This window comes from Pseudorasbora parva, chromosome 15, assembly GCF_024679245.1.
Source record: "Pseudorasbora parva isolate DD20220531a chromosome 15, ASM2467924v1, whole genome shotgun sequence".
NCBI classification, from domain to species: domain Eukaryota; kingdom Metazoa; phylum Chordata; class Actinopteri; order Cypriniformes; family Gobionidae; genus Pseudorasbora; species Pseudorasbora parva.
In genome coordinates, this window is record NC_090186.1 from 359,954 (window position 1) to 378,943 (window position 18,990).

Consider the following 18,990-nt stretch of genomic DNA (forward strand, 5'->3'; position numbering starts at 1 on the left):
GGTCAGTAAGTGTGAAGAGCGATGTTTAGGGAACAGCTGGTCAGTATGATTGAAGAGTGATGTGTAGGGAACAGCCGGTCAGTAAGCGTGAAGAGTGATGTTTAGGGAACAGCTGGTCAGTAAGTGTGAAGAGTGATGTTTAGGGAACAGCTGGTCAGTATGATTGAAGAGTGATGTTTAGGGAACAGCCGGTCAGTAAGTGTGAAGAGTGATGTTTAGCCAACAGCTGGTCAGTAAGTGTGAAGAGTGATGTTTAAGGAACAGCTGGTCAGTAAGTGTGAAGAGTGATGTGTAGTGAACAGCCGGTCAGTAAGCGTGAAGAGTGATGTGTAGTGAACAGCCGGTCAGTAAGTGTGAAGAGTGATGTTTAGGGAACAGCTGGTCAGTAAGTGTGAAGAGTGATGTGTAGTGAACAGCCGGTCAGTAAGCGTGAAGAGTGATGTGTAGGGAACAGCCGGTCAGTAAGCGTGAAGAGTGATGTTTAGGGAACAGCCGGTCAGTAAGTGTGAAGAGTGATGTGTAGGGAACAGCCGGTCAGTAAGTGTGAAGAGTGATGTTTAGTGACCAGCCGGTCAGTAAGTGTGAAAAGTGATGTTTAGGGAACAGCTGGTCAGTAAATGTGAAGAGTGATGTTTAGGAAACAGCCGGTCAGTAAGTGTGAAGAGTGATGTTTAGGGAACAGCCGGTCAGTAAGTGTGAAGAGTGATGTTTAGGGAACAGCCGGTCAGTAAGTGTGAAGAGTGATGTTTAGGAAACAGCCGGTCAGTAAGTGTGAAGAGTGATGTTTAGTGAACAGCCGGTCAGTAAGTGTGAAGAGTGATGTTTAGGGAACAGCCGGTCAGTAAGTGGGAAGAGTGATGTTTAGGGAACAGCCGGTCAGTAAGTGTGAAGAGTGATGTGTAGGGAACAGCCGGTCAGTAAGTGTGAAGAGCGATGTGTAGGGAACAGCCGGTCAGTAAGTGTGAAGAGTGATGTGTAGTGAACAGCCGGTCAGTAAGTGTGAAGAGTGATGTTTAGGGAACAGCCGGTCAGCAAGTGTGAAGAGTGATGTTTAGTGAACAGCTGGTCAGTATGATTGAAGAGTGATGTGTAGTGAACAGCTGGTCAGTAAGTGTGAAGAGTGATGTGTAGGGAACAGCCGGTCAGTAAGTGTGAAGAGTGATGTTTAGGGAACAGCCGGTCAGTAAGTGTGAAGAGTGATGTTTAGGGAACAGCCGGTCAGTAAGTGTGAAGAGTGATGTTTAGGGAACAGCCGGTCAGTAAGTGTGAAGAGTGATGTTTAGGGAACAGCCGGTCAGTAAGTGTGAAGAGTGATGTTTAGGGAACAGCCGGTCAGTAAGTGTGAAGAGTGATGTTTAGGGAACAGCCGGTCAGTAAGTGTGAAGAATGATGTTTAGGGAACAGCCGGTCAGTAAGTGTGAAGAGTGATGTGTAGGGAACAGCCGGTCCGTAAGTGTGAAGAGTGATGTTTAGCGATTAGACGGTCAGTAAGTGTGAAGAGTGATGTTTAGCCAACAGCCGGTCAGTATGTGTGAAGAGTGATGTGTAGTGAACAGCCGGTCAGTAAGTGTGAAGAGCGATGTTTAGGGAACAGCCGGTCAGTAAGTGTGAAGAGTGATGTTTAGTGAACAGCCGGTCAGTAAGTGTGAAGAGTGATGTTTAGGGAACAGCCGGTCAGTAAGTGTGAAGAGTGATGTTTAGGGAACAGCCGGTCAGTAAGTGTGAAGAGTGATGTTTAGGGAACAGCCGGTCAGTAAGTGTGAAGAGTGATGTTTAGGGAACAGCCGGTCAGTAAGTGTGAAGAGTGATGTTTAGGGAACAGCCGGTCAGTAAGTGTGAAGAGTGATGTTTAGGGAACAGCCGGTCAGTAAGTGTGAAGAATGATGTTTAGGGAACAGCCGGTCAGTAAGTGTGAAGAGTGATGTGTAGGGAACAGCCGGTCCGTAAGTGTGAAGAGTGATGTTTAGCGATTAGACGGTCAGTAAGTGTGAAGAGTGATGTTTAGCCAACAGCCGGTCAGTATGTGTGAAGAGTGATGTGTAGTGAACAGCCGGTCAGTAAGTGTGAAGAGCGATGTTTAGGGAACAGCCGGTCAGTAAGTGTGAAGAGTGATGTTTAGTGAACAGCCGGTCAGTAAGTGTGAAGAGCGATGTTTAGGGAACAGCCGGTCAGTAAGTGTGAAGAGTGATGTTTAGGGAACAGCCGGTCAATAAGTGTGAAGAGTGATGTTTAGTGAACAGCCGGTCAGTAAGTGTGAAGAGTGATGTTTAGGGAACAGCTGGTCAGTATGATTGAAGAGTGATGTGTAGGGAACAGCCGGTCAGTAAGTGTGAAGAGTGATGTTTAGGGAACAGCCGGTCAATAAGTGTGAAGAGTGATGTTTAGTGAACAGCCGGTCAGTAAGTGTGAAGAGTGATGTTTAGGGAACAGCTGGTCAGTATGATTGAAGAGTGATGTGTAGGGAACAGCCGGTCAGTAAGCGTGAAGAGTGATGTTTAGGGAACAGCTGGTCAGTAAGTGTGAAGAGTGATGTTTAGGGAACAGCTGGTCAGTAAGTGTGAAGAGTGATGTTTAGGGAACAGCCGGTCAGTAAGTGTGAAGAGTGATGTGTAGGGAACAGCCGGTCAGTAAGTGTGAAGAGCGATGTGTAGTGAACAGCCGGTCAGTAAGTGTGAAGAGTGATGTTTAGGGAACAGCCGGTCAGTAAGTGTGAAGAGTGATGTTTAGGGAACAGCCGGTCAGTAAGTGTGAAGAGCGATGTTTAGGGAACAGCCGGTCAATAAGTGTGAAGAGCGATGTGTAGGGAACAGCCGGTCAGTAAGTGTGAAGAGTGATGTTTAGCCAACAGCCGGTCAGTAAGTGTGAAGAGCGATGTTTAGGGAACAGCCGGTCAATAAGTGTGAAGAGCGATGTGTAGGGAACAGCCGGTCAGTAAGTGTGAAGAGTGATGTTTAGCCAACAGCCGGTCAGTAAGTGTGAAGAGTGATGTTTAGGGAACAGCCGGTCAGTAAGTGTGAAGAGTGATGTTTAGTGAACAGCTGGTCAGTATGATTGAAGAGTGATGTGTAGTGAACAGCTGGTCAGTAAGTGTGAAGAGTGATGTGTAGGGAACAGCCGGTCAGTAAGTGTGAAGAGTGATGTTTAGGGAACAGCCGGTCAGTAAGTGTGAAGAGTGATGTTTAGTGAACAGCTGGTCAGTATGATTGAAGAGTGATGTTTAGGGAACAGCCGGTCAGTATGATTGAAGAGTGATGTTTAGGGAACAGCCGGTCAGTAAGTGTGAAGAGTGATGTTTAGTGAACAGCTGGTCAGTATGATTGAAGAGTGATGTTTAGGGAACAGCCGGTCAGTAAGTGTGAAGAGTGATGTTTAGGGAACAGCCGGTCAGTAAGTGTGAAGAGTGATGTTTAGGGAACAGCCGGTCAGTAAGTGTGAAGAGTGATGTTTAGGGAACAGCTGGTCAGTATGATTGAAGAGTGATGTGTAGGGAACAGCCGGTCAGTAAGTGTGAAGAGTGATGTTTAGGGAACAGCCGGTCAATAAGTGTGAAGAGTGATGTTTAGTGAACAGCCGGTCAGTAAGTGTGAAGAGTGATGTTTAGGGAACAGCTGGTCAGTATGATTGAAGAGTGATGTGTAGGGAACAGCCGGTCAGTAAGCGTGAAGAGTGATGTTTAGGGAACAGCTGGTCAGTAAGTGTGAAGAGTGATGTTTAGGGAACAGCCGGTCAGTAAGTGTGAAGAGTGATGTGTAGGGAACAGCCGGTCAGTAAGTGTGAAGAGCGATGTGTAGTGAACAGCCGGTCAGTAAGTGTGAAGAGTGATGTTTAGGGAACAGCCGGTCAGTAAGTGTGAAGAGTGATGTGTAGTGAACAGCCGGTCAGTAAGTGTGAAGAGTGATGTTTAGGGAACAGCCGGTCAGTAAGTGTGAAGAGCGATGTTTAGGGAACAGCCGGTCAATAAGTGTGAAGAGCGATGTGTAGGGAACAGCCGGTCAGTAAGTGTGAAGAGTGATGTTTAGCCAACAGCCGGTCAGTAAGTGTGAAGAGTGATGTGTAGTGAACAGCCGGTCAGTAAGTGTGAAGAGCGATGTTTAGGGAACAGCCGGTCAGTAAGTGTGAAGAGTGATGTGTAGGGAACAGCCGGTCCGTAAGTGTGAAGAGTGATGTTTAGCGATTAGACGGTCAGTAAGTGTGAAGAGTGATGTTTAGCCAACAGCCGGTCAGTATGTGTGAAGAGTGATGTGTAGTGAACAGCCGGTCAGTAAGTGTGAAGAGCGATGTTTAGGGAACAGCCGGTCAGTAAGTGTGAAGAGTGATGTTCAGTAAACAGCCGGTCAGTAAGTGTGAAGAGCGATGTTTAGGGAACAGCTGGTCAGTATGATTGAAGAGTGATGTGTAGGGAACAGCCGGTCAGTAAGCGTGAAGAGTGATGTTTAGGGAACAGCTGGTCAGTAAGTGTGAAGAGTGATGTTTAGGGAACAGCTGGTCAGTATGATTGAAGAGTGATGTTTAGGGAACAGCCGGTCAGTAAGTGTGAAGAGTGATGTTTAGCCAACAGCTGGTCAGTAAGTGTGAAGAGTGATGTTTAAGGAACAGCTGGTCAGTAAGTGTGAAGAGTGATGTGTAGTGAACAGCCGGTCAGTAAGCGTGAAGAGTGATGTGTAGTGAACAGCCGGTCAGTAAGTGTGAAGAGTGATGTTTAGGGAACAGCTGGTCAGTAAGTGTGAAGAGTGATGTGTAGTGAACAGCCGGTCAGTAAGCGTGAAGAGTGATGTGTAGGGAACAGCCGGTCAGTAAGCGTGAAGAGTGATGTTTAGGGAAAAGCCGGTCAGTAAGTGTGAAGAGTGATGTGTAGGGAACAGCCGGTCAGTAAGTGTGAAGAGTGATGTTTAGTGAACAGCCGGTCAGTAAGTGTGAAGAGTGATGTTTAGGGAACAGCTGGTCAGTAAATGTGAAGAGTGATGTTTAGGAAACAGCCGGTCAGTAAGTGTGAAGAGTGATGTTTAGGGAACAGCCGGTCAGTAAGTGTGAAGAGTGATGTTTAGGAAACAGCCGGTCAGTAAGTGTGAAGAGTGATGTGTAGGGAACAGCCGGTCAGTAAGTGTGAAGAGTGATGTTTAGTGAACAGCCGGTCAGTAAGTGTGAAGAGTGATGTTTAGGGAACAGCCGGTCAGTAAGTGGGAAGAGTGATGTTTAGGGAACAGCCGGTCAGTAAGTGGGAAGAGTGATGTTTAGGGAACAGCCGGTCAGTAAGTGTGAAGAGTGATGTTTAGTGAACAGCCGGTCAGTAAGTGTGAAGAGTGATGTTTAGGGAACAGCCGGTCAGTAAGTGGGAAGAGTGATGTTTAGGGAACAGCCGGTCAGTAAGTGTGAAGAGAGATGTGTAGGGAACAGCCGGTCAGTAAGTGTGAAGAGTGATGTTTAGGGAACAGCCGGTCAGTAAGTGTGAAGAGTGATGTTTAGGGAACAGCCGGTCAGTAAGCGTGAAGAGTGATGTGTAGGGAACAGCCGGTCAGTAAGTGTGAAGAGTGATGTTTAGTGAACAGCCGGTCAGTAAGTGTGAAGATTGATGTTTAGTGAACAGCTGGTCAGTATGATTGAAGAGTGATGTGTAGTGAACAGCTGGTCAGTAAGTGTGAAGAGTGATGTGTAGGGAACAGCCGGTCAGTAAGTGTGAAGAGTGATGTGTAGGGAACAGCCGGTCAGTAAGTGTGAAGAGTGATGTTTAGGGAACAGCCGGTCAGTAAGTGTGAAGAGTGATGTTTAGGGAACAGCCGGTCAGTAAGTGTGAAGAGTGATGTTTAGGGAACAGCCGGTCAGTAAGTGTGAAGAGTGATGTTTAGGGAACAGCCGGTCAGTAAGTGTGAAGAGTGATGTTTAGGGAACAGCCGGTCAGTAAGTGTGAAGAATGATGTTTAGGGAACAGCCGGTCAGTAAGTGTGAAGAGTGATGTTTAGGGAACAGCCGGTCAGTAAGTGTGAAGAGTGATGTTTAGGGAACAGCCGGTCAGTAAGTGTGAAGAGTGATGTTTAGGGAACAGCCGGTCAGTAAGTGTGAAGAGTGATGTTTAGGGAACAGCCGGTCAGTAAGTGTGAAGAGTGATGTTTAGGGAACAGCCGGTCAGTAAGTGTGAAGAGTGATGTTTAGGGAACAGCCGGTCAGTAAGTGTGAAGAGTGATGTTTAGGGAACAGCCGGTCAGTAAGCGTGAAGAGTGATGTGTAGGGAACAGCCGGTCAGTAAGTGTGAAGAGTGATGTTTAGTGAACAGCCGGTCAGTAAGTGTGAAGAGTGATGTTTAGTGAACAGCTGGTCAGTATGATTGAAGAGTGATGTTTAGGGAACAGCCGGTCAGTAAGTGTGAAGAGTGATGTTTAGCCAACAGCCGGTCAGTATGTGTGAAGAGTGATGTGTAGTGAACAGCCGGTCAGTAAGTGTGAAGAGTGATGTTTAGTGAACAGCTGGTCAGTATGATTGAAGAGTGATGTTTAGGGAACAGCCGGTCAGTAAGTGTGAAGAGTGATGTGTAGTGAACAGCCGGTCAGTAAGTGTGAAGAGTGATGTTTAGTGAACAGCTGGTCAGTATGATTGAAGAGTGATGTTTAGGGAACAGCCGGTCAGTAAGTGTGAAGAGTGATGTTTAGGGAACAGCCGGTCAGTAAGTGTGAAGAGTGATGTTTAGGGAACAGCTGGTCAGTATGATTGAAGAGTGATGTTTAGTGAACAGCCGGTCAGTAAGTGTGAAGAGTGATGTTTAGTGAACAGCTGGTCAGTATGATTGAAGAGTGATGTTTAGGGAACAGCCGGTCAGTAAGTGTGAAGAGTGATGTTTAGTGAACAGCTGGTCAGTAAGTGTGAAGAGTGATGTTTAGTGAACAGCTGGTCAGTATGATTGAAGAGTGATGTTTAGGGAACAGCCGGTCAGTAAGTGTGAAGAGTGATGTGTAGGGAACAGCCGGTCAGTAAGTGTGAAGAGCGATGTTTAGGGAACAGCCGGTCAGTATGATTGAAGAGTGATGTTTAGTGAACAGCTGGTCAGTAAGTGTGAAGAGTGATGTTTAGTGAACAGCTGGTCAGTAAGTGTGAAGAGTGATGTTTAGTGAATAGCTGATGAGTGGCCGTACCGTCTGAGCTCCTGAAAGCGAGCCTCGTTCACACAGCAGAACTCTCTGAGCCGCTCCAGGTCCACAGGAACCCTAATCTGGGCCAAAGACTGCAGAGTCGAGAGGCAGGAGGGCAGCCTGCTCACCACAGAGAGGAAGGCCAGCACAAACGTATCCATCTCCTGCACACACACACACACGCACACACACACAGCAGTTAAAAGACAGACTTCCTAAAACTACAGGAGAACATTTGATTTGATCAGCACCATGCAGGAAACCACCACACGCTGTATAAATAAGGAACAAATGTTCCCTGAAACCGAGGAGTCAGCCAAGGCTGTCCACTGACCCCCCTCTTATTAAACCCTTATATTAATGCATTAGCTAAAGCGTTAAATAACTCGCCTGCCCAAAGCTGACTGACCAGAGATCAGACGTCTCCGCTGATTATTAAGTCCTTCTGTCTAAAACTAGAGAGGCTCCAACAGCTGCTCATCACACACACTCAGTCAGACCTGGGCTCTTAAGGGGATAGTTCAACCTAAAATGAAAAACTGCCATCCTTTACTCACCCTCATGTTCCAAACCTGTGGGTTTCTTTCTTCTGCTGAACACTAAAGATGATATTTGGAAAAAAAATTGTAACCAAGCAGACAGAGCAAACACTCACTACCATAGTAGGGGAAAATACTATGGTATGGTTTAGCTGAAGAAAGAAACTCATACAGGTTTGGGACAACATAACCCTAAACACTCATTAATCCCTAAACACACAAGATTATTCAAAATGGGGAATAGAAGAAATTTAAGCTCTGCATACCAAAATCTGAAAAGGCATCATAAAGGTAAACAGAGCGGCACCAACTGCTTCTGAAACGGCCAAAGCTCTGCACTGCTCAGGTCATGCCAATAAAGCTGGTTAGAGAGCGCGAGAGAGCGCGTGTGTGTGACATATGAGGACACAAATGTGTATAATGCCATGGGTATGACACAGGTATTACAGGAGAGGGTGAAATATGAGGACATTACCCATGGCCCCACTTTACAAAAGGCTTATAAATCATAAAGGAGGAATTTGTATGAGAAAGTAAAAATGCAGAATGTGTGTGTGTGTGTGTGTGTGTGTGTGTGTGTGTGTGTGTACACGAGCATGTGAGATGTGCGGCTCTTTCAGTTGCTAATGACTTCAGATGATTGTCCTCTGAAGCTTCTCCAGGGCGACACACAATAGAGACGATCATGAATACACAGACTAATGAAACATGAGTCACCGCACACACACACACACACACACTAAACATGCACACACACTAAACTCGCTGAAGCCGTGAGGACGTGGGGAAAGTGAAGTGCGTCATCAGTGTTATCTATGGCCATAGAGCCGATCATGAGACATACAGTGACTGATCTATCCTGCTGGAGACGGACCACACACACTAATCAGATTTGAAAAGGCTGAAGGAACAAAATTAGGCAATCACATGAATTCAGATATGAGGCCTCAGTCCTACACACACAACCAACCCCACATACACACACAGACCCAACCCCACACACACACACACACACACACCTTGACGAAGGTCACCCAGCTGTGATGGCAGTAGATGAGGTATCCGCCCAGATTCGGGGGTAACTGGCTTCTGTCGATGTAGTTTGAGAGCTCAAATACCTCTTTGAGGAAGATGCGCTGGAACACACACACACACACACACACACACACACACACACACACACACACACAATCATCTGCTGATAGTTCAGGAACAGGCATTTAATAAATGAAGACATTACAGTAAACTCAGTTATTGAAGAACACATCTGAGAGTTTAATGGTCATGTGACTGAGGTAAGACCTCATCCCTGCGTGTGTGTGTGTGCGCGTGTGTGTACTTGTTTATAATACATGGACCAAGTGTCCCCACAATGTAAATGGATTTATAAACATACTTAAAGGGGCGGTGAAATGCTGTTTCCTGCACACTGAGCTTTCCTCTGTTAAAGACTCTGATTCCCATCCTAAACACAGACAAAGTTTCAGAAACTAATGTTGGACGTTTGATGGAGTATTTCTGTGTCAAAAATGCTCCTTCCGGTTTCTCACAAGTTTCGGAGAGTTTTTTTCGAGTATGGGTCGGCTTGACGTTAATAGAGCGGAAGGTCCTTGTATGGGCCGTACGGGCTCTTCTCCCGGTAGGGTGTGTGTGCGCGTGACTAGAGCGAGAGAGGAAACGCACGCCCATACACACTCTCAGCTGCAGATCCAGTCGTCCGTGAACACTTCTGTCGTTATAGTCCGCGCCGCGCTCCACTTTATTCCTCTGGGTGACGTCGAGCGACTTCAGCGCTTCAGCACAGCATTCTGGGAAGGCAGCGCTGCATCTGACCCGATTTGAACGCAGAAATGACGGGAAGCTTCACAACATCGCTTCAGTCGCGTCTCAAAGTGGATCTCCACGGTCACTGCTGTCAGGACTTCACCAAATCATACCAAAGAAGTGTGTTTCTGACGGAGCGGTCCCAGCGATAAAGGTTCGGTCCTGCTTTGGAAGCAGCCGGTGAGTTAAACTGCTTCAGATGTCTGTGCTGTCGGCTATCGTCGCGTGAGGAAACATCAGTAAACGACACGATCGCCGCTTCGTCAGTCAAATGCGCTAACGGACTCCATTGCTGTTCTCTGTATAACGTTACACTAGTCTGACGTGCTAAACCGTTCTGCTTGCTACTGCTAAGGTCTAGTCTCATACAATAGTCCATAAACCGAATCATGTCCTCATAAACTGCGAGTAAACACACACAAATGTTGACAGGCCACTAAATACAGTCCATACCACAGAGACGGACGTCCTGCTGCTGCTTCTCCTGCTCAGTTTATTTCAGCCTCCGGATCTGATTCTGGATCATTATCTGTATTAGCTGAATCTGATTGATAGCGATGGTTTATTAGAGTAACGTTTTCTTCTCCACGTTTGAGGACGTCACCGCTTTGTGCGCGCTCGTCATTCCTTAGCTCCGCCCACACGATACGCCTCATCATTCTTTAGCTCCGCCCACACGATACGCCTTGTCATTCTTTAGCTCCGCCCACACGATACGCCTCGTCATTCTTTAGCTCCGCCCACTCGATACGCCTCAAGCCGCTCGTTTTTTTCCGGAAAGACTCGGTACAGCCCATATTTCTTTTATAAATATAATAAAACTAAAGACTTTTCGGAGATATGAAGGATGCAATACTACTCTATAGGTACTCAAGATTGACTGACACTGAGTGTTTCACCGCCCCTTTAATTATGTTTTTTGAAAATGTAAAAATGCAGAATGTTTGCTGTGATGGGTAGGTTTAGGGGCAGTGTGTGTGCGTGTGTGTGCGTGTGCGCCCCTCTGAAGAGTGTGTGTGAGTATGGGTGCTTCTCAATCTCCCTCCTCCTTTCCTCGCTCCTCCGTCCTCCATCCAATGACCCGGAAACCGATGGAGCTCAGCCATCTTGTAGGAGATCTCAATTCTCTAACTGCAGGATGGAGGCGAGGATGGAGATGATGGAGGCAAGGATGGAGATGATGGAGGCAAGGATGGAGGAGTGAGGAGAGGACGGAGGCGAGGAGAGGATGGAGGCGAGGATGGAGGAGTGAGGAGAGGATGGAGGCGAGGAGAGGATGGAGGAGTGACGAGAGGATGGAGGCGAGGATGGAGGAGCGAGGAGCTTCCTGAGGAGTCATGAGCGAGGATACACAGGAGGATCCTTTGAGGAAGTGTTTTATCGACTAAACGTGACGCACGCATTAATTCTCCTCCTCCTTATCATCGTGCCAGTTTATTCATCATCATTATTATTATCATTATTATCATTATTATTATTATTATGTTTACATGTACAAGACACAAATTGTTGTCAAATAACAACACCTGACAGTTGCAGAATTATAGCAAAGCACAAGAAATGAAAGAAACAAACAGAAACTAATATTACACAAAGTAAAAGCAGTTAATAACTGGGTATCGTCGTTATTAATAACTGGTAATATTGATTAAAATATGAATAAATGTGGTATTTTGTGGAGGCTGAAGCTCATAATATGAACAGTTATCTCTAATGTTGAAGAATCCGACTCAATCCAGCGGAGCGGTCATCATTAACTGACGCCGCTTTAAGGAGACGTTAGAGGAGCGAGGACAGATCATTCCACATGATTCAGTTCCTCCGCCCTCGCGTCCTGAAGGGGCGGAGCTAAGGCACGAGGAAAGGAAACGTGGATGCACAAATAAGAATTGGGAAACACCGTGTGTGTGTGTGTGTGTGTGTGTGTGTGTGTGTGTGTGTGTGTGTGTGTCTCACTCTGAAGAGCACCGGCCGGCTCCGCTTGGACCCTCTGGAGGTCAAAAGTTTGCTCAGCTGCTTCTGCACGTCTTTCTTCCTGGGCTGAACAATGTACACCGAATGGATGATCCTCCTGTCGGACTACACACACACACACACACACACACACACACACACACACACACACAGCATGTGATCAGAGAACCCACACAGATCCAGCATTCATAGCCAGCTCTGGTTATATAAGAGGCCCTGAGCTAAAGCTGGCTGAGCTCCAGTCATGTGACCCGCCGGCCTGACCCCAGTGATGGTCATGTGACCCGCCAGCCTGACCCCAGTGAAGCATCCACAGACCATCCCCATCCTCATGTTTCCATCAGCCTCAGCAGCGCTGCCCTGACCCCTGACCTATCCTCATGTTTCCATCAGCCTCATCAGCGCCGCCCTGACCCCTGACCTATCCTCATGTTTCCGTCAGCCTCAGCAGCGCCGCCCTGACCCCTGACCTATCCTCATGTTTCCATCAGCCTCAGCAGCGCTGCCCTGACCCCTGACCTATCATGTTTCCATCAGCCTCAGCAGCGCCGCCCTGACCCCTGACCTATCCTCATGTTTCCATCAGCCTCAGCAGCGCCGCCCTGACCCCTGACCTATCCTCATGTTTCCGTCAGCCTCAGCAGCGCTGCCCTGACCCCTGACCTATCATGTTTCCATCAGCCTCAGCAGCGCCGCCCTGACCCCTGACCTATCCTCATGTTTCCATCAGCCTCATCAGCGCCGCCCTGACCCCTGACCTATCCTCATGTTTCCGTCAGCCTCAGCAGCGCTGCCCTGACCCCTGACCTATCCTGCTGGCACACTCAGGAACTGCAGGCCATTATTCCCCCGCCGTTATCATTTAGAAGGTCTGCTCCAGAAACCAGCGATTAAATGCAATAAATGTGGTTTTTGACTTGCACGAGAAAGTTAATGTGAGTAATGGAGATGGAAACGCTTTTAGTTAGCTAGTCTGTTTTATTTATCCTGTAGGGCATCTACAGGTCCTTCTCAAAAAATTGGCATATTGTGATAAAGTTCATTATTTTCCATAATGTAATGATAAAAATTAAACTTTCATATATTTTAGATTCATTGCACACCAACTGAAATATTTCAGGTCTTTTATTGTTTTAATGCTGATGATTTTGGCATACAGCTCATGAAAACCCCAAATTCCTATCTCAGAAAATTAGCATATGATGAAGCGGTTCTCTAAACGAGCGATTAACCTAATCATCTGAACCAACTCATTAACTCTAAACACCTGCAGAAGATTCCTGAGGCTTTTAAAAACTCCCAGCCTGGTTCATTACTCAAAACCGCAATCATGGGTCAGACTGCCGACCTGACTGCTGTCCAGAAGGCCATCATTGACACCCTCAAGCGAGAGGGGAAGACACAGAAAGACATTTCTGAACGAATGGGCTGTTCCCAGAGTGCTGTATCAAGGCACCTCAGTGGGAAAGAAAAAGTGTGGCAAAAAACGCTGCACAGCGAGAAGAGGTGAGCGGACCCTGAGGAAGATTGTGGAGAAGGACCGATTCCAGACCTTGGGGGACCTGCGGAAGCAGTGGACTGAGTCTGGAGTAGAAACATCCAGAGCCGCCGTGCACAGGCGTGAGCAGGAAATGGGCTACAGGTGCCGCATTCCCCAGCTCAAGACACTTCTGGGCTACAGAGAACCAGCACTGGACTGGTGCTCAGTGCTCCAAAGTACTTTTTTCGGATGAAAGCAAATTTTGCACGTCATTGGGAAATCAATGTGCCAGAGTCTGGAGGAAGACTGGGGAGAAGGAAATGCCCAAATGCCTGAAGTCCAGTGTCAAGTCCCCACAGTCAGTGATGGTCTGGGGTGCCATGTCAGCTGCTGGTGTTGGTCCGCTGTGTTTTATCAAGGGCAGGGTCAGTGCAGCTCACTATCAGGAGATTTTGGAGCACTTCATGCTTCCATCTGCTGAAAAGCTTTATGGAGATGAAGATTTGGTTTTTCAGCATGACCTGGCACCTGCTCACAGTGCCAAAACCACTGGTAAATGGGTTACTGACCATGGTATTACTGTGCTCAACTGGCCTGACCTGAACCCCATAGAGAATCTGTGGGATATTGTGAAGAGAAAGTTGAGAGATGCGAGACCCAACACTCTGGATGAGCTTGCGGCCGCTATCGAAGCATCCTGGGCCTCCAGAACACCTCAGCAGTGCCACAGGCTGATCGCCTCCAGAACACCTCAGCAGTGCCACAGGCTGATCGCCTCCAGAACACCTCAGCAGAGCCACAGGCTGATCGCCTCCAGAACACCTCAGCAGAGCCACAGGCTGATCGCCTCCAGAACACCTCAGCAGTGCCACAGGCTGATCGCCTCTAGAACACCTCAGCAGTGCCACAGGCTGATCGCCTCTAGAACACCTCAGCAGAGCCACAGGCTGATCGCCTCCAGAACACCTCAGCAGTGCCACAGGCTGATCGCCTCCAGAACACCTCAGCAGCGCCACAGGCTGATCGCCTCCACGCCACGCCGCACTGAAGCAGTCATTTCTGCTAAAGGATTCTCCACCAAGTGTTGAGTGCAGAACTGAACATCATTATTTGAAGGTTGACTTTTTTGTATTAAAAACACTTCTTTTATTGGTCGGATGAAATATGCTAATTTTTTGAGATTGAGGAATTTGGGGTTTTCATGAGCTGTGTGCCAAAATCATCAGCATTAAAACAATAAAAGACCTGAAATATTTCAGTTGGTGTGCAATGAATCTAAAATATATCAAAGTTTAATTTGTAAACCAAATCTGTGCGCGTGTGTGTGTGTGTGTGTGTGTGTGTGTTCTGTACTGGTCAATGTGGGTCCAGCTGATCGCCTGACCTGCCCTGATGATGAACATTAAACCCTGTGATATATACCTCCAGCAGAAGAAGAGTCTCAGTGATGAAGCGAGTGATGAGGAGGTGATAGAGTGATAGAGTGATATATACCTCCAGCAGAAGAAGAGTCTCAGTGATGAAGCGAGTGATGAGGAGGTGATAGAGTGATAGAGTGATATATACCTCCAGCAGAAGAAGAGTCTCAGTGATGAAGCGAGTGATGAGGAGGTGATAGAGTGATAGAGTGATATATACCTCCAGCAGAAGAAGAGTCTCAGTGATGAAGCAAGTGATGAGGAGGTGATGGAGTGATAGAGTGATATATACCTCCAGCAGAAGAAGAGTCTCAGTGATGAAGCGAGTGATGAGGAGGTGATAGAGTGATAGAGTGATATATACCTCTAGCAGAAGAAGAGTCTCAGTGATGAAGCGAGTGATGAGGAGGTGATAGAGTGATATATACCTCCAGCAGAAGAAGAGTCTCAGTGATGAAGCGAGTGATGAGGAGGTGATGGAGTGATAGAGTGATCTATACCTCTAGCAGAAGAAGAGTCTCAGTGATGAAGCGAGTGATGAGGAGGTGATAGAGTGATAGAGTGATATATACCTCTAGCAGAAGAAGAGTCTCAGTGATGAAGCGAGTGATGAGGAGGTGATGGAGTGATAGAGTGATATATACCTCCAGCAGAAGAAGAGTCTCAGTGATGAAGCGAGTAATGAGGAGGTGATGGAGTGATAGAGTGATATATACCTCTAGCAGAAGAAGAGTCTCAGTGATGAAGCGAGTAATGAGGAGGTGATGGAGTGATAGAGTGATATATACCTCCAGCAGAAGAAGAGTCTCAGTGATGAAGCGAGTGATGAGGAGGTGATGGAGTGATAGAGTGATATATACCTCTAGCAGAAGAAGAGTCTCAGTGATGAAGCGAGTGATGAGGAGGTGATAGAGTGATAGAGTGATATATACCTCCAGCAGAAGAAGAGTCTCAGTGATGAAGCGAGTGATGAGGAGGTGATGGAGTGATATATACCTCCAGCAGAAGAAGAGTCTCAGTGATGAAGCGAGTGATGAGGAGGTGATAGAGTGATAGAGTGATATATACCTCTAGCAGAAGAAGAGTCTCAGTGATGAAGCGAGTGATGAGGAGGTGATGGAGTGATAGAGTGATATATACCTCCAGCAGAAGAAGAGTCTCAGTGATGAAGCGAGTGATGAGGAGGTGATGGAGTGATAGAGTGATATATACCTCTAGCAGAAGAAGAGTCTCAGTGATGAAGCGAGTGATGAGGAGGTGATAGAGTGATAGAGTGATATATACCTCTAGCAGAAGAAGAGTCTCAGTGATGAAGCGAGTGATGAGGAGGTGATGGAGTGATAGAGTGATATATACCTCCAGCAGAAGAAGAGTCTCAGTGATGAAGCGAGTAATGAGGAGGTGATGGAGTGATAGAGTGATATATACCTCCAGCAGAAGAAGAGTCTCAGTGATGAAGCGAGTGATGAGGAGGTGATGGAGTGATATATACCTCCAGCAGAAGAAGAGTCTCAGTGATGAAGCGAGTGATGAGGAGGTGATAGAGTGATAGAGTGATATATACCTCTAGCAGAAGAAGAGTCTCAGTGATGAAGCGAGTGATGAGGAGGTGATGGAGTGATAGAGTGATATATACCTCCAGCAGAAGAAGAGTCTCAGTGATGAAGCGAGTGATGAGGAGGTGATGGAGTGATAGAGTGATATATACCTCTAGCAGAAGAAGAGTCTCAGTGATGAAGCGAGTGATGAGGAGGTGATAGAGTGATAGAGTGATATATACCTCTAGCAGAAGAAGAGTCTCAGTGATGAAGCGAGTGATGAGGAGGTGATGGAGTGATAGAGTGATATATACCTCCAGCAGAAGAAGAGTCTCAGTGATGAAGCGAGTAATGAGGAGGTGATGGAGTGATAGAGTGATATATACCTCCAGCAGAAGAAGAGTCTCAGTGATGAAGCGAGTGATGAGGAGGTGATGGAGTGATAGAGTGATATATACCTCTAGCAGAAGAAGAGTCTCAGTGATGAAGCGAGTGATGAGGAGGTGATAGAGTGATAGAGTGATATATACCTCTAGCAGAAGAAGAGTCTCAGTGATGAAGCGAGTGATGAGGAGGTGATAGAGTGATAGAGTGATATATACCTCTAGCAGAAGAAGAGTCTCAGTGATGAAGCGAGTAATGAGGAGGTGATGGAGTGATAGAGTGATATATACCTCCAGCAGAAGAAGAGTCTCAGTGATGAAGCGAGTGATGAGGAGGTGATGGAGTGATAGAGTGATATATACCTCTAGCAGAAGAAGAGTCTCAGTGATGAAGCGAGTGATGAGGAGGTGATAGAGTGATAGAGTGATATATACCTCTAGCAGAAGAAGAGTCTCAGTGATGAAGCGAGTGATGAGGAGGTGATAGAGTGATAGAGTGATATATACCTCTAGCAGAAGAAGAGTCTCAGTGATGAAGCGAGTGATGAGGAGGTGATGGAGTGATAGAGTGATATATACCTCCAGCAGAAGAAGAGTCTCAGTGATGAAGCGAGTGATGAGGAGGTGATAGAGTGATAGAGTGATATATACCTCCAGCAGAAGAAGAGTCTCAGTGATGAAGCGAGTGATGAGGAGGTGATGGAGTGATATATACCTCTAGCAGAAGAAGAGTCTCAGTGATGAAGCGAGTGATGAGGAGGTGATGGAGTGATAGAGTGATATATACCTCCAGCAGAAGAAGAGTCTCAGTGATGAAGCGAGTGATGAGGAGGTGATAGAGTGATAGAGTGATATATACCACTAGCAGAAGAAGAGTCTCAGTGATGAAGCGAGTGATGAGGAGGTGATGGAGTGATAGAGTGATATATACCACTAGCAGAAGAAGAGTCTCAGTGATGAAGCGAGTGATGAGGAGGTGATGGAGTGATAGAGTGATATATACCTCCAGCAGAAGAAGAGTCTCAGTGATGAAGCGAGTGATGAGGAGGTGATGGAGTGATAGAGTGATATATACCTCTAGCAGAAGAAGAGTCTCAGTGATGAAGCGAGTGATGAGGAGGTGATGGAGTGATAGAGTGATCTATACCTCTAGCAGAAGAAGAGTCTCAGTGATGAAGCGAGTGATGAGGAGGTGATAGAGTGATATATACCTCCAGCAGAAGAAGAGTCTCAGTGATGAAGCGAGTGATGAGGAGGTGATGGAGTGATAGAGTGATATATACCTCCAGCAGAAGAAGAGTCTCAGTGATGAAGCGAGTGATGAGGAGGTGATGGAGTGATAGAGTGATATATACCTCCAGCAGAAGAAGAGTCTCAGTGATGAAGCGAGTGATGAGGAGGTGATGGAGTGATAGAGTGATATATACCTCTAGCAGAAGAAGAGTCTCAGTGATGAAGCGAGTGATGAGGAGGTGATAGAGTGATAGAGTGATATATACCTCCAGCAGAAGAAGAGTCTCAGTGATGAAGCGAGTGATGAGGAGGTGATGGAGTGATAGAGTGATATATACCTCTAGCAGAAGAAGAGTCTCAGTGATGAAGCGAGTGATGAGGAGGTGATAGAGTGATAGAGTGATATATACCTCCAGCAGAAGAAGAGTCTCAGTGATGAAGCGAGTGATGAGGAGGTGATGGAGTGATAGAGTGATATATACCTCCAGCAGAAGAAGAGTCTCAGTGATGAAGCGAGTGATGAGGAGGTGATGGAGTGATAGAGTGATATATACCTCCAGCAGAAGAAGAGTCTCAGTGATGAAGCGAGTGATGAGGAGGTGATGGAGTGATAGAGTGATATATACCTCCAGCAGAAGAAGAGTCTCAGTGATGAAGCGAGTGATGAGGAGGTGATAGAGTGATAGAGTGATAGAGTGATATATACCTCCAGCAGAAGAAGAGTCTCAGTGATGAAGCGAGTGATGAGGAGGTGATGGAGTGATAGAGTGATATATACCTCCAGCAGAAGAAGAGTCTCAGTGATGAAGCGAGTGATGAGGAGGTGATGGAGTGATAGAGTGATATATACCTCCAGCAGAAGAAGAGTCTCAGTGATGAAGCGAGTGATGAGGAGGTGATGGAGTGATAGAGTGATATATACCTCTAGCAGAAGAAGAGTCTCAGTGATGAAGCGAGTGATGAGGAGGTGATGGAGTGATAGAGTGATATATACCTCCAGCAGAAGAAGAGTCTCAGTGATGAAGCGAGTGATGAGGAGGTGATAGAGTGATAGAGTGATATATACCTCCAGCAGAAGAGTCTCAGTGATGAAGCGAGTGATGAGGAGGTGATAGAGTGATAGAGTGATCTATACCTCTAGCAGAAGAAGAGTCTCAGTGATGAAGCGAGTGATGAGGAGGTGATAGAGTGATATATACCTCCAGCAGAAGAAGAGTCTCAGTGATGAAGCGAGTGATGAGGAGGTGATGGAGTGATAGAGTGATATATACCTCCAGCAGAAGAAGAGTCTCAGTGATGAAGCGAGTGATGAGGAGGTGATAGAGTGATAGAGTGATAGAGTGATATATACCTCCAGCAGAAGAAGAGTCTCAGTGATGAAGCGAGTGATGAGGAGGTGATGGAGTGATAGAGTGATATATACCTCCAGCAGAAGAAGAGTCTCAGTGATGAAGCGAGTGATGAGGAGGTGATGGAGTGATAT

The 18,990-nt window shown here is 46.7% G+C and overlaps 1 protein-coding gene across 2 annotated transcripts in view; it reads right to left on the reverse strand.

The window, feature by feature from the left end:
* Nucleotides 1-18,990, reverse strand: part of si:ch211-241j12.4 (guanine nucleotide exchange factor DBS) — a 73,929-nt gene that overhangs the window by 47,974 nt on the left and 6,965 nt on the right. For both annotated transcript variants that reach the window (XM_067416616.1, XM_067416617.1), the window contains exons 5-7: nucleotides 11,438-11,560; nucleotides 8,677-8,793; nucleotides 7,122-7,282 (exon numbers count right to left, since the gene is read on the reverse strand). In XM_067416616.1, the coding sequence (XP_067272717.1) occupies nucleotides 7,122-7,282; nucleotides 8,677-8,793; nucleotides 11,438-11,560 (401 nt within the window). The remainder of the gene's footprint in view (nucleotides 1-7,121; nucleotides 7,283-8,676; nucleotides 8,794-11,437; nucleotides 11,561-18,990) is intronic.